Source organism: Rhinichthys klamathensis, unplaced genomic scaffold (assembly GCF_029890125.1).
Source record: "Rhinichthys klamathensis goyatoka isolate OS25496 unplaced genomic scaffold, OSU_Roscu_1.1 h1tg000059l_1, whole genome shotgun sequence".
Classification (NCBI taxonomy): Eukaryota; Metazoa; Chordata; class Actinopteri; order Cypriniformes; family Leuciscidae; genus Rhinichthys; species Rhinichthys klamathensis.
The window spans coordinates 2491979-2504896 of record NW_026606604.1 but is presented as its reverse complement, the minus strand read 5'-3'; the positions used below and the strand labels follow the sequence as shown (position 1 = coordinate 2504896).

Here is a 12918-nt window from a genome sequence, read left to right as displayed (position 1 = left end):
ATGTTTTTTTTTTTTTTTTGAAAATTCAAGAAATTATCGATTTAAAAAATTAAGTTTAAACATAATGAAATGCATAAACAGGAGGTCTGGTTGGCACAGACTGGGGGAGAGGCCACAAATCTGTGAGTAGGCTACAGTTTACAAACCCGTGGGAATGGATTGCGAAAGCGTGGGCACGGTTTAATAATTTGTGGGTACAGATTGCAAAAACTAAAGGCACGGTTTACAAATCTGAGAGCGCGGATTAGAAACTCGTGGGTACGGTTTATTAATCCGTGAGCACGATTTGTTAAACCGAGGAAACCGTTTGAGAATTGAGTTTGACAGAGAGTACAGTTTATAAACTGAGCGGACGGATTTTTTTTTTTTTTTTTTTTTACAGGTGACTTCCCGGGATAAAGGCGGTGTTTTTGTTTTTTTTGTGGTGTATGTTTCATCCAAATTGCGAGCGCATCGAGTGCATCCCGGGGGCCGGATTGAAGCACTATGCGGGCCGGATCCGGCCCCCGGGCCGTATATTGCCCATGTATGCTCTAGATCAATAATTATCAAAAAAAAGTTGAACTTTGCCCTTTGGTTCACTGTAACAGGGTCATTTAGAAAAGGGGGCGTGTCAAAATACACTCAAAAGCCTATAAATCATAAATAAAAACTCAGAACTTCACAAAAATTGACGAGCACATGTGTCATAACATGGTGAAGAAGCATGCAGAGTTTCATGGAGATCGGACCATAGGTGGCGCTATAACTGTCAAAAAGGTCCCCTATTATTAGGTGTTCAAGCACGAAGTGCTGAAAACCTATTGTAATTGCTATTTGAAAAAAAAAAAAAACCTAAAACGCATCGTGCAGCCCAAACCGTAAGGCCTAGAGACTTGAAACCTGGCCAGGTGCTAGGGCCTCAGTTTGGGGAGAACCTATCAGAGTATGACCCCGATTGGCCCATAGGTGGCGCTACAGCAACCAAAAGTACTAAATTGCTCATAACTCCTAGACCGTTTGACTTGGAATCAAGCTCTTTGCACCACTGTATTCCTTGGCTCAAGACGGACAAGATGTTTATCTCGGATTCTCGATTTGAGCAAAAAAAATTTTGTTATGGCCAATTTTGTCCAAAACCTACTTTTGCGAACTAGTCCCTGGTTTTTTCCCTGATCGGAACCAGACCAGTCTAGGACAATTCTATGGACTCTCTAGATCAATAATTATCAAAAAAAAGTTGAACTTTGCCCTTTGGTTCACTGTAACAGGGTCATTTAGAAAAGGGGGCGTGTCAAAATACACTCAAAAGCCTATAAATCATAAATAAAAACTCAGAACTTCACAAAAATTGACGAGCACATGTGTCATAACATGGTGAAGAAGCATGCAGAGTTTCATGGAGATCGGACCATAGGTGGCGCTATAACTGTCAAAAAGGTCCCCTATTATTAGGTGTTCAAGCACGAAGTGCTGAAAACCAATTGTAATTGCTATTTGAAAAAAAAAAAAAACCTAAAACGCATCGTGCAGCCCAAACCGTAAGGCCTAGAGACTTGAAACCTGGCCAGGTGCTAGGGCCTCGGTTTGGGGAGAACCTATCAGAGTATGACCCCGATTGGCCCATAGGTGGCGCTACAGCAACCAAAAGTACTAAATTGCCCATAACTCATCGACCGTTTGACCTAGAATCTAGATTTGTACACCACCGTGTTCCTTGGCTCAAGACGGACAAGATGTATATCTCGGATTGTCGATTTGAGCAAAAAAAAATTTGTTATGGCCAATTTTGTCCAAAACCTACTTTTGCGAACTAGTCCCTGGTTTTTTCCCTGATCGGAACCAGACCAGTCTAGGACAATTCTATGGACTCTCTAGATCAATAATTATCGAAAAAAAGTTGAACTTTGCCCTTTGGTTTGCTATAACAAGGTCATTTAGAAAATGGGCGTGGCAAAATACACTCAAAAGCCTATAAATCCTAAATAAAAACTCAGAACTTCACAATAATTGGTGAGCATATGTGACATACCATCATTAACAAGCATGCAAAATTTTATGGAGATCGGACCATAGGTGGCGCTATAACTGTTAAAAAGCTTTAAAACCATATATTTCCTATGGTAAATTGCCTGTTTTGGCTGTAAATGGTCTTTTCCATCAATTATGTCAGTGGTTAAATGTATGCTAAATAAAACTTAATGTCTTTTGATGCTTTAAGTGCTTAACGGCCTTAAAGGCCTTAACTGCTTGAACACCGCTAAATGCTGCTAGCAGCTTTAATTAGGTGTTCAAGCACGAAGTGCTGAAAACCTATTGTAATTGTAAGGATTTTTATTATTATTAGGTGTTCAAGCACGAAGTGCTGAAAACCTATTGTATTTGTACTGATTTTTATTATTATTATTATTATTATTATTTTCCCCTAAAACGCATCGTGCAGCCCAAACCGTAAGTGCTGGAGCTCTGAAACTTTGTCAGATGGTAGTACAAAAATCGAGGAGAGGTTCAGAGAGTATGACCCCGATTGGCCTATAGGTGGCGCTACAGCAATCAATTGCGCGTAACAGCTCATAACTCCTAAACCGTAAGGCGTAGACTCAAGTGTCTTATATCATTGGAAAGCTGGACTCTTAACTTAAAAAACGTATATCTCCGATTTCATTTCCGCCATGATAGATTTTCCGCCATTTTGAATTTTGTTGAAAAACTACTTTTGCGAACTAGTCCCTGGTTTTTTGCCCGATCGGAACCAAACCAGTGTAGAAATGTTCTCTGGAGTCTGAATATAAATAATTATTAAAAAAAAGTTGAAATTTCGATTTCTGGTTGCTAGGGGGCGCAAAATGAACGTTGTGGGAGGAGCCTATTTTACAAAAATGGCTATAACTCAAGAACGAAATGAGATATCTTCACCAAACTTGACACACATGTGTATGAGGACAGTGTGGGGTCACAGTAAAAAAACCGCGTCGATCTAACACTAGGTGGCGCTATAACATTAAAAAAACATAAAAGGGGGTGTGGCCACCTGACCGTTAGTCCGATTTACCTGAAAATTGGTATGCAGTGTCTTGGTCCAAGGCCCCATGATTGTCTATGAGGACATTGGCGTATCTCAAAAAACATGGCCGCCATCGGCCAATGAAGTTTGAGCACCTGTGAGACGAGGTTAACGGAGGCCAATCGGAACGAAACTCAATGGGCATGTTCGACTCATGGCCCAAGAGGTCTGTAAGAGTTTTGAAAGAAATCGGCCACTAGTTGGCGCTAACGAGTTTTACGGCTCTGTAATCACGTGGTGTTGCACACATCCCCACAAAAATGCATATCATTTGATAGATCTCCTCATGATGAACAACTTTGCCTCTAGAACCATTGCTGTCAATCAAACCGTTCATTAAATATTCACGAATATGTTAAAAACCTACTTTTGCGAACTAGTCCCTGGTTTTTCGCCCGATTGGAACCAGACCAGTCTAGGACAATTCTCTGGACTCTCTAGATCAATAATTATTGAAAAAAAGTTGAAATTTGCCATTTGGTTCATTATAACAGGATCATTTATAAAAAGGGGCGTGTCAAAACACACTCAAAAGCCTATAAATCATAAATAAAAACTCAGAACTTCACAAAAATTGATGAGCATATGTGTCATACCATGGTGAAGAAGCATGCAAAGTTTCATGGAGATCGGACAATAGGTGGCGCTATAACTGTTGAAAAGCTTTAAAACCATACATTTCCTATGGTAAATTGCCTGTATTGGCTGTAAATGGTCTTTTCCATCTATGATCGTATAATTTTCATATCTTAATGTTTAAAACCAGTGCAGTACAATTATCTGGACTCTCTAGATCAATAATTATCAGAAAAGGTATAATTACTTCATTTGGATGGCTATAATAGAGTGTAAATCGGATGGCTATAACAGCTATAACAGCTTGGATGGCTATAACAGCCAAAAAGTGGTATTTTACTGCCCCCTGCTGTCATTTCATCATACTACTCTCTAATATTTTTATATATAATTGATATTTAGACTTTATTAAATCATTATTTTAACATTTACAATCACATTTTGTCAAAATTCATCTATTGCTCTGTACTCTCTAGAACAATAATTATAGGAAAATGTATAACTTCTTCATTTGGATGACTATAATAGGGTCACTTCAATATGTAGCCTTGAGCGAAAGCCAATATCTTTTCAATAAATGCTCATAGCTTCTTAAAAAAAGGTCAAGAACAGCTATAACAGCTTGAAAAAGGCTAACAGCCAATAAGTGGTATTTTACTGCCCCCTGCTGTTTAAAAAAAGTCATTTTGTCACACTACTCAACTATAATTAATATTTAGACTTTATAAATTCACTATTTTAACATTTACAATAACATTTAGTCAAAAATCATCTATTGAAGTGACAATTGAGTCACATTGGATCCTGAAGTTCCAAATGTCTCTATCTACATCAGAATGAGCGTGTGTAGATTAAATGATATGAAAAACATGGCCTATTGTATAAGTAGGCTGTAATAGCACTGTTGTCCACTAGATGGAGCAGCAGCATTAGACATTTTTAATCTTTTTTTATCAGCTTTCAGCATTGGCTAACAAACAAATGCTTAAAGCATTTTCTTTAATTAGTTTTATATTATTACATTGCAAAGAAATATGTGAAATGCTCATATACCATTAAAACTGATTTTCACAATAACATATCCCAAAAATGTGTGTGTGTGTGTGTGTGTGTGTGTGTGTGTGTGTGTGTGTGTGTGTGTGTGTGTGTGTGTGTGTGTGTGTGTGTGTGTGTGTGTGTGTGTGTGTGTGTGTGTGTGTGTAAGCATGCATTATGGAGTTAACATGAAAAAAATGGTTTGCTTCAGTGGAGAATACTGGAGAAACAAAGTAGTTGAAAATGAAAGTGAGCCAATAAGTGGTCTTCTACTGCCCTCTGCTGGCCACTCTTCTTATTAATAGTCTTTTTTTGTATATAGACACTATAAAATCACTTATATAACAATTACTATTATAACACATTCATATTTTGTCAGAGTTTATCACTTCAATTGTTCTTATGCTTCATATAATTGCTATCAACGTGGTAAATCATGGTAAATAATGCCAGAAACATGGTAAATCATAGTAAAAAAGGTAAATCATGCTAGAATCCTGGTAAATTATTCTACAATGTGCTATATCATGGTAAATCATCATATAACATGGTATATCAAGGTAAACTATGGAAAATCATGTTAGATTCATGGTAAATCATACTGGAACATGGTAAATCATGAAAAATCACACTGAAATGTAGTATATCATGGTAAATCATGCTTGCTACATAAAACTTAATGTCTTTTGATGCTTTTGTGCTTAACGGCCTTAAAGGCCTTAACTGCTTGAACACCGCTAAATGCTGCTAGCAGCTTTAATTATTTTTATTATTATTCTTCCGCCGTAAAACGCATCGTGCAGCCCAAACCGTAAATGCTAGAGACTTGAAACTTTGTCAGATGGTAGTACAAAAATCGAGGAGAGCTTATCAAATTATGAGCCCGATTGGCCCATAGGTGGCGCTATAGCAACCAATTGCGCAAAACTGCTCATAACTCCTAGACCGTAAGTCGTAGACTCAAGTGTCTTATATCATTGGAAAGCTGGACTCCTGACTTAAAAAACGTATATCTCCGATTTCATTTGCGTCATGATAAATTTTCCGCCATTTTGAATTTTGTCAAAAAACGACTTTTGCAAACTAGTCCCTGATTTTTTGCCCGATCGGAACCAAACCAGTGCACAAATGTTCTGTGGAGTCTGAACATAAATTATAATCGAAAAAAAGTTGAAATTTCGATTTCCGGTCGCTAGGGGGCGCAAAAATAACGTTGTGGGAGGAGCCTATTTTTCTAAAATGGCTATAACTCCAGAAGTAAATTAGATAGGCTCACCAAACTTGGTACAGTTGTGCATGAGTTCAATCTGAGGTCACAGTAAAAAAATCGCGATGATCGAACACTAGGTGGCGCTATAACATGAAAAAAACATATAAAGGACTGACCGTTAGTCCGATTGACTTGAAAATTGGTATGCAGTGTCTTGGTCCAAGGCCCCATGTATGTCTATGAGGACATTGACGTATCTCAAAAAACATGGCCGCCATTGACCAATGAATTTGAGACGAGGTTAACAGAGGCCAATCGGAACGAAACTCGATGGGCATGTTCGACTCATGGCCCAAGAGGTCTGTAAGAGTTTTGAAAGAAATCGGCCACTAGTTGGCGCTAACGAGTTTTACGGCTCTGTAATCACGTGGTGTTGTACACATCCCCCCAAAATGCATATCATTTGATAGATCTCCTCATGGTGAACAACTTTGCCTCTAGAACCATTGCTGTCAATCAAATCGTTCATTAAATATTCACGAATATGTTAAAAACCTACTTTTGCGAACTAGTCCCTGGTTTTTCGCCCGATCAAAACCAGACCAGTCTAGGACAATTCTCTGGACTCTCTAGATCAATAATTATCAAAAAAAAGTTGAACTTTGCCCTTTGGTTCACTGTAACAGGGTCATTTAGAAAAGGGGCGTGTCAAAATACACTCAAAAGCCTATAAATCATAAATGAAAACTCAGAACTTGACAAAAATTGATGAGCATATGTGACATAACATCATTAACAAGCATGCAAAGTTTTATGGAGATTGGACCATAGGTGGCGCTATAACTGTTAAAAAGCTTTAAAACTATATATTTCCTATGGTAAATTGCCTGTATTGGCTTTAAATGGTGTTTTCCATCTATTATGTCAGTGGTTAAATGTATGCTTAATAAAACTTAATGTCTTTTGATGCTTTTGTGCTTAACGGCCTTAAAGGCCTTAACTGCTTGAACACCGCTAAATGCTGCTTGCAGCTTTAATTAGTCATGTTGTTGAGATGTTTTTTTTACCCTAAATAACGCTCATTGTTCGCTTTGAAAACGTTCTAAACAATAATGGGCGTAACTACGTTATAAACTGGACCATTGTGTGTGTTTGTTAGTTAAAATTTAGTATTAATAACAGTAGGCTACTGTGCGCGGAGGATCGAGAAGAAGAAAATCGAGATCAAGTTCAGATGAGATTTGTTGTTGATTTGAAAGAAAAACAAACGTTCCTGCTGTTCTCAAAAGTGGCGAGGGAAGAACCAAAACATGTCGTGTCCACGGTGAGTTACATCTGTATCTTCTGACTCGTATGTATTTTATCTTCAAGACTATTGTTTCTTGTTGTTGTTGTTTTTTCTGCTAAAGTTTCATATTCAATTACGTTGATGCATGGCTTCACCCTTTGTAGGCTTTTTCGTGCCTCTTATGGCAGCTCACTCGCTTTGTATAGGGTCCTGAAGTCTGCGGTGTCCTTCACGTTCAGGAAGTTTTCCATGGGTCAAATATCCCGACAAGGAATGGCATTTGATATGGCTGAAGGTAACAACAGGAATACACTAGTCGGTGAACGTCATTTCAACAAGTACAATGTTCCTGGATCAACATTCCAAGCAACCATCAGATTTGAGGGACAAGTTCACAGTTTATGTCAAGTTTAGTATTACAACAATTCAATTAACATTTTTTCATCATTCTATCATTTCCCTCTGATTTTAGGGATAATTTATGGGTAGATAGGGTAAGTTTTCGGACAGGAGTTGTCTAACTTTTTAAAATCACAGTGACTACCAGACTAGTCATTCCTAATTTGTATTACCGGTATTACCTTTTGAAAATATGTTATAGAAACATATAGCAGACTTTTAAAGTATGCAGGTTTACTCTTTTTTTTTTTTTTCTTGATTATTTTACACAATAGCAAGAAAATTAACAGGATTCCTAAATAAATAGCCTTACCCTTCTGTGACCTTATACCTGGCCTTTAATTAGCAGCCTTTTGAAACAGTCTTGTTTTGATTCCTGTCTTTTGTTTCCTGTTTTAACATAATGCAATTGTCATAATATTTGGCTTTAAATTAATCAACCTAGTGTGAAGATAAACCATCTGTGTTTCTAATACCAAAACTAAAAGGCTAACCAATGTCTCTTATTATTAAAATACATTTTGCTGTTTTTTTATTTTTCACAGTTCGCAACCGGCTGAGAGAGATAGTCGGCGCATCTACCAACTGGCAGTATGTTACTGATGTATCATTATTGCAATAATTGCACATTATGCTGGAATAAGCAAATCAATTAGGAATGCAGCTGGACAGAAAATGCATTTTCTCCATAACATACAGAGACCATCAGCAAGTATTGGCCGAGCGTGCATCACTAAGCCAGTATCTTGCTCAGAGTCAGGATGAACTGCCTGCAAAGACAATGAAGGACAGTGCAATCGAGGCTCATCTTCCTCTGGGTACCCAGCCTGCCTTGAGAGAGAAATATCTCAACTCTCACAACAGTGTCAGGTACTGAAAGACCATTACTATGCAAATGCAGCATGCTTATTAGTTGCTGGTTGCTTGAATATGAAAAAAAACACCTAGTGTGAATCTTTATGTATATCTTTCTGATCACTGTTTTAGCCCAAATGCTTTTTTCTTCACAGGTTTGGACGGATTTTGGAGGACTTGGACTGTTTAGGAGGTACTACATATGTATGCTGTAAAAACTCAAATGAACAAATAGGGTATATAATGCTGTCTCATTCTTGTCTCCTTAGTGCTTATCTGTTACTCTCACACATGGAATGAGGAGCTACAAAGATCTCCACTGTCTATTGTCACCGCCCTAGTGGACAAGATTGGTATCGCATCTCATTTATTAATGCAGAATTAGATACTGTATACAGCTAGTTATTGTATTGCCTCTCAAGTTGATTTAATTTGAAATTTAATGCATGATTAATTATTTATTCATATGCTATTGTTAATATGTATCAGACATGAGACAAAACATCATCTACCCAGACTGTGACATCAAGTTCACAGGTCACGTGACATGGGTTGGCAAAACCTCAATAGAAGCTAAAATGCACATGTCTCAGGTATATATGATTTTTTTTTTAATATAAAATATACATGTTATATCTTGCACATATTAAGATCATTAAAATAAAATGAACTCTCAGTGTCAGGATGGAGCTTACACAGATGTATTAGATGCCACGTTTGTAATGGTGGCTCGAGATCCTGAAAATAAAAGGTATCACAGCTCAATGATACGGTCAACAAGCCAGAAATTGATATGCGGTGTCAGTGAGTTGATGCGTATATTCTTTCCTTAGGGCAGCTTTTGTAAACCCACTCAAACCTGAGGGCCCGGATGAAGAGGCAATTTTTCTACAGGGTGAAAGTGAGTACATTTTATTTTTGTCTATTAATAGTAATCGTCTTTTCAACCCAGCAGTTACATTTATTCAACCCAGATAGATTAAATTTATTTGTAAAAAAAAAAAAAGGTGTGCAGCTTGTATTTTATTAGGGATAAATTCAAACTATTAAGTTAATAATTATGCAAAGGGTACCTTAGTTTATTTATTTTGATTTTTTTGGCTTCTGAATTCATTACCAAATTCACATTGATCAGTTAACAAGAAGAGGCGTGTGGAGCTGAGCACAGCCTCTCTTCTTAAAGTGGCCCCTACAGCTGAGGAGAGGACTCTCGTTCACAACCTGTTCCTCAACACTCTAGACTCAAGGTGAGATTTATTATCAATACACAGATATAAATCGCTGTGCCTTTATTTTCACTATGGGTATAAATTCATTTTAAAAATTCCTTTCCTGTAGACGTGTGAGTTTCCATAGTCGTATTCTACCACCAAATTCAGTGTGGATGGAAGATGCCAAACTGAAAGGGCTTGAAATTTGCCATCCACAGGCGAGAAAATCAGTATTCTTTAAAAAAAAAAATTGAAAACTTTTAAAGTACCCCTATTATGCTATATTAAAGGTTCATAATATTGTTTTGGAGGTCTTTAAATGCATCCAAGGCAAAGACACCTTACTGTAATATACTGCAATGTATATTACTTTTCTCATAATATACATTGCAGCATCACCTCTTTTCTCAAATTGTCTTAAATAGTGATGATTCGGTCATGAACGATTCGTTAATTTTGAACGAATCTTTAATATGTCTCAGAGAGTGATTCGTTCATTTTTTTATGCCTCCAGTTTTATCACAACAGTTTCTTCTCGACATGTTGGCAACATGAACCAATGCTCTTCCAGACTTCAGCTACAACTACAGGGCTCGTTAAAGTACACGTTGTTCGTGGGCAGCTAGTGAAGAACATAGGCCGGCACTATGCAAATTTGTTGCAAACATACATAAGTTCATACAGGAAGTAATACGGGAATTACTGACGACTTTGTTTCAGGCAGTTCAGAATCGGTTCTTTCTTTTGGGAGACAATAACTCCATTTATCGTGCACTTTGATCTTTGAAACTTTGCAGACCTTTTACATTCACAAACAGCTATATTACACACTACACGTGGTAATTTCCCCAAAAAATCATAATAGGGGCACTTTTAAATATTGTATTTATATATGTGAATTTAATTTGTTCTTTGTACAGGAAAGAAATATTTTCAACCGGATATTTGGTGGTTTTCTGATGAGAAAGGCCTATGAGCTTGGTCGGGCCAATGCCTGTGCATTTGCGTAAGAGGAAAAACAACTATGTGTGGAATATTTCCTGTGAAAATGTTATTCCTTTCTTCACATGGCTGTATTTGTGTCTTTCAGTGGATGCAGACCAACAGTGGTGGCTGTAGATGACATCTTATTTCAGAAGCCAGTAGAAATCGGATCCTTGCTCATGCTGTCTTCTCAGGTTAGTAACTTTTGCATGATACAGCTTATTTAAATATCATTCACACTAACAACACTGTGATATTTTAATCAGGTTTGTTACACAGAAGGGATGCACGTCCAGGTCAGGGTTCACACAGAGGTGCTTGACCCATTGACCCGGCAGCACAGCACCACCAATGTGTTTCACTTCACCTTTCATGTTGAGAAGGAGGTCCCATCTGTTATACCACAGAGCTATGGAGGTGAAAAATATTTTATTTGTATAAATCATTTTATTATAAATAAACATATTTCAAATTATTTTTTAATTATTTTATGTAATAATTTTTTAAGCAAGGTCAGTGTATAGAGAAGATTGTGCAGTATTTGTACAATATCATTTTATTTTCCATTTAAAATATTATTTGTAACAAATCATTTGGTCATCTTCAGAGTCTATGCTGTACCTGGATGGAAAGAGGCACTTTGATGAGACAATGAGGACCCAAAGTTGAGCATTCTGGGATGTGTGGAGAAGATGAAATGCACCATAAAGCTTCTCCAACATCCATCACTACAGTTAAATGTGTGTGTGTGTATATGTAAATTCTGCTTTAATGTCTAATTACAGCCGTTACATAAGTATTTAATAAATTCAGCAATCGTTAATTTAATGTTTAAGTTTGTAATTTTTCTGAAGCACTTTCAATGACGTTGTTTTAAAGGGGTGGTTGATTATGATTTCACTTTTCTAACTTTAGTTAGTGTGTAATGTTGCTGTTTGAGCATAAACAACATCTGCAAAGTTACAACGCTCAAAGTTCAAAGCAAAGGAAGATATTTGCTTTTAAAGAACTCGCTTTTTAAGGACTACAACAAACGGCTGGTAGGGACTACACAACATTCCTCCTGGGTTAGTGACATCACAAACCCTAAACTTTACATAAAACCCGCCCCCGGGAACATCTTCATCTGCTATTTTTTCATACTTATTCAGGCATTGATAGAGTATCTGCTGTAGCGGCCCCTTGGATTTATTGATCAAGACGCAGAGAGTTTCAAACGGGTGTAGATTTATTTCTTCCTCTCAACGTGCACCATGCACCATAAGCACAATGAACACCGTGAAAACTACAGAAGAAAACAGAAGAAATACAAAATTCTTCTATGTAGCTTCACCAACAATTCACATATAAATCATGTTTACATCCCATACAAATCATTTTAACATTTTAACCAATATGAAATATGTTTTTAAGCCTTCATGACAAATAAAATATCACATGCTTCCTTTAAATGAAATACAATATATTAGTTGTTCACAGAAAGAATATATTGCTTTTATATTTATGAAATGTGCAATTAACCCATAAACAAATGAAATAATGACATTCTTTTCCGTCATACCTCATTCCGCTCTCCAAGGGTGCTAATCAAATAGTTTCGGCCATCAACTAGCATGCTCTCTAGTTCGACACACCTTCACAGTTCGGAGCTCTTAGAAATACAAAAGTACGAACAATACAAAAAATAATAAAGTAAACACAAATGTAAAACTCTTTCTTTGCAAGTTTCAAATGGATGAACATGATAAATAACAAACGGGTTTACAAGTTTTACCGTTCTTCCGACGACGCGTGAGCACCACATTGTGATGAGAGTAACAGGGAGTTTAGCGCGACAAAAAACATCAGAAGAAGAAAAACGGCGCTTTTCAAAATAAAAGCAGAACAGACCAGGCGACACTGTAGAATTACAATGTCTTATTAACATAAATATAACACTAGGAGAATATTAGTGCAATTTATCAGACATTTACACTCCCACCAAATCCTAGTACAATGAATGAACAAATACACAAAGCGTAAATGAATTGTACAGGATTTCTTGACTCTAAGAAATGAATAGCCTGAAGTTAAGCTATCAGAGGTGTAACTATATAGCCTCACGCATAATAAAGCGGTGTGTGTATTGTTGTCAATTGCTTTCTTCTAATCAGTTCTCAAGGAGGAGCACCAATTTTTTTATTGGTCTCTCAATAACTGAGGGCTTGGAGGGAAGATCTTGTTTTTTATGAGGTTTCCTCTCCCCAACTTGCACTTTAACTCTACGAACTAAGCCATCACTACTTTGAACAGTCTCAATCACTCGTCCAAGTTGCCA

General features: G+C 37.1%; 1 protein-coding gene across 1 annotated transcript in view; it reads left to right on the top strand.

Moving 5' to 3' along the window:
- Positions 1 to 11368, top strand: part of LOC130083900 (acyl-coenzyme A thioesterase 9, mitochondrial-like) — a 77213-nt gene extending 65845 nt beyond the window's left edge. The window contains exons 2-16 of the mRNA XM_056248950.1: positions 6906 to 7188; positions 7317 to 7447; positions 8097 to 8142; positions 8251 to 8421; positions 8562 to 8599; positions 8676 to 8759; positions 8896 to 8999; positions 9084 to 9157; positions 9240 to 9307; positions 9542 to 9653; positions 9745 to 9835; positions 10538 to 10623; positions 10708 to 10795; positions 10868 to 11018; positions 11209 to 11368. Of these exons, the coding sequence (XP_056104925.1) occupies positions 7175 to 7188; positions 7317 to 7447; positions 8097 to 8142; positions 8251 to 8421; positions 8562 to 8599; positions 8676 to 8759; positions 8896 to 8999; positions 9084 to 9157; positions 9240 to 9307; positions 9542 to 9653; positions 9745 to 9835; positions 10538 to 10623; positions 10708 to 10795; positions 10868 to 11018; positions 11209 to 11270 (1320 nt within the window). The 5' untranslated portion in view covers positions 6906 to 7174 and the 3' untranslated portion in view covers positions 11271 to 11368. The remainder of the gene's footprint in view (positions 1 to 6905; positions 7189 to 7316; positions 7448 to 8096; positions 8143 to 8250; positions 8422 to 8561; positions 8600 to 8675; positions 8760 to 8895; positions 9000 to 9083; positions 9158 to 9239; positions 9308 to 9541; positions 9654 to 9744; positions 9836 to 10537; positions 10624 to 10707; positions 10796 to 10867; positions 11019 to 11208) is intronic.
- Positions 11369 to 12918: the final 1550 nt, after the last annotated feature.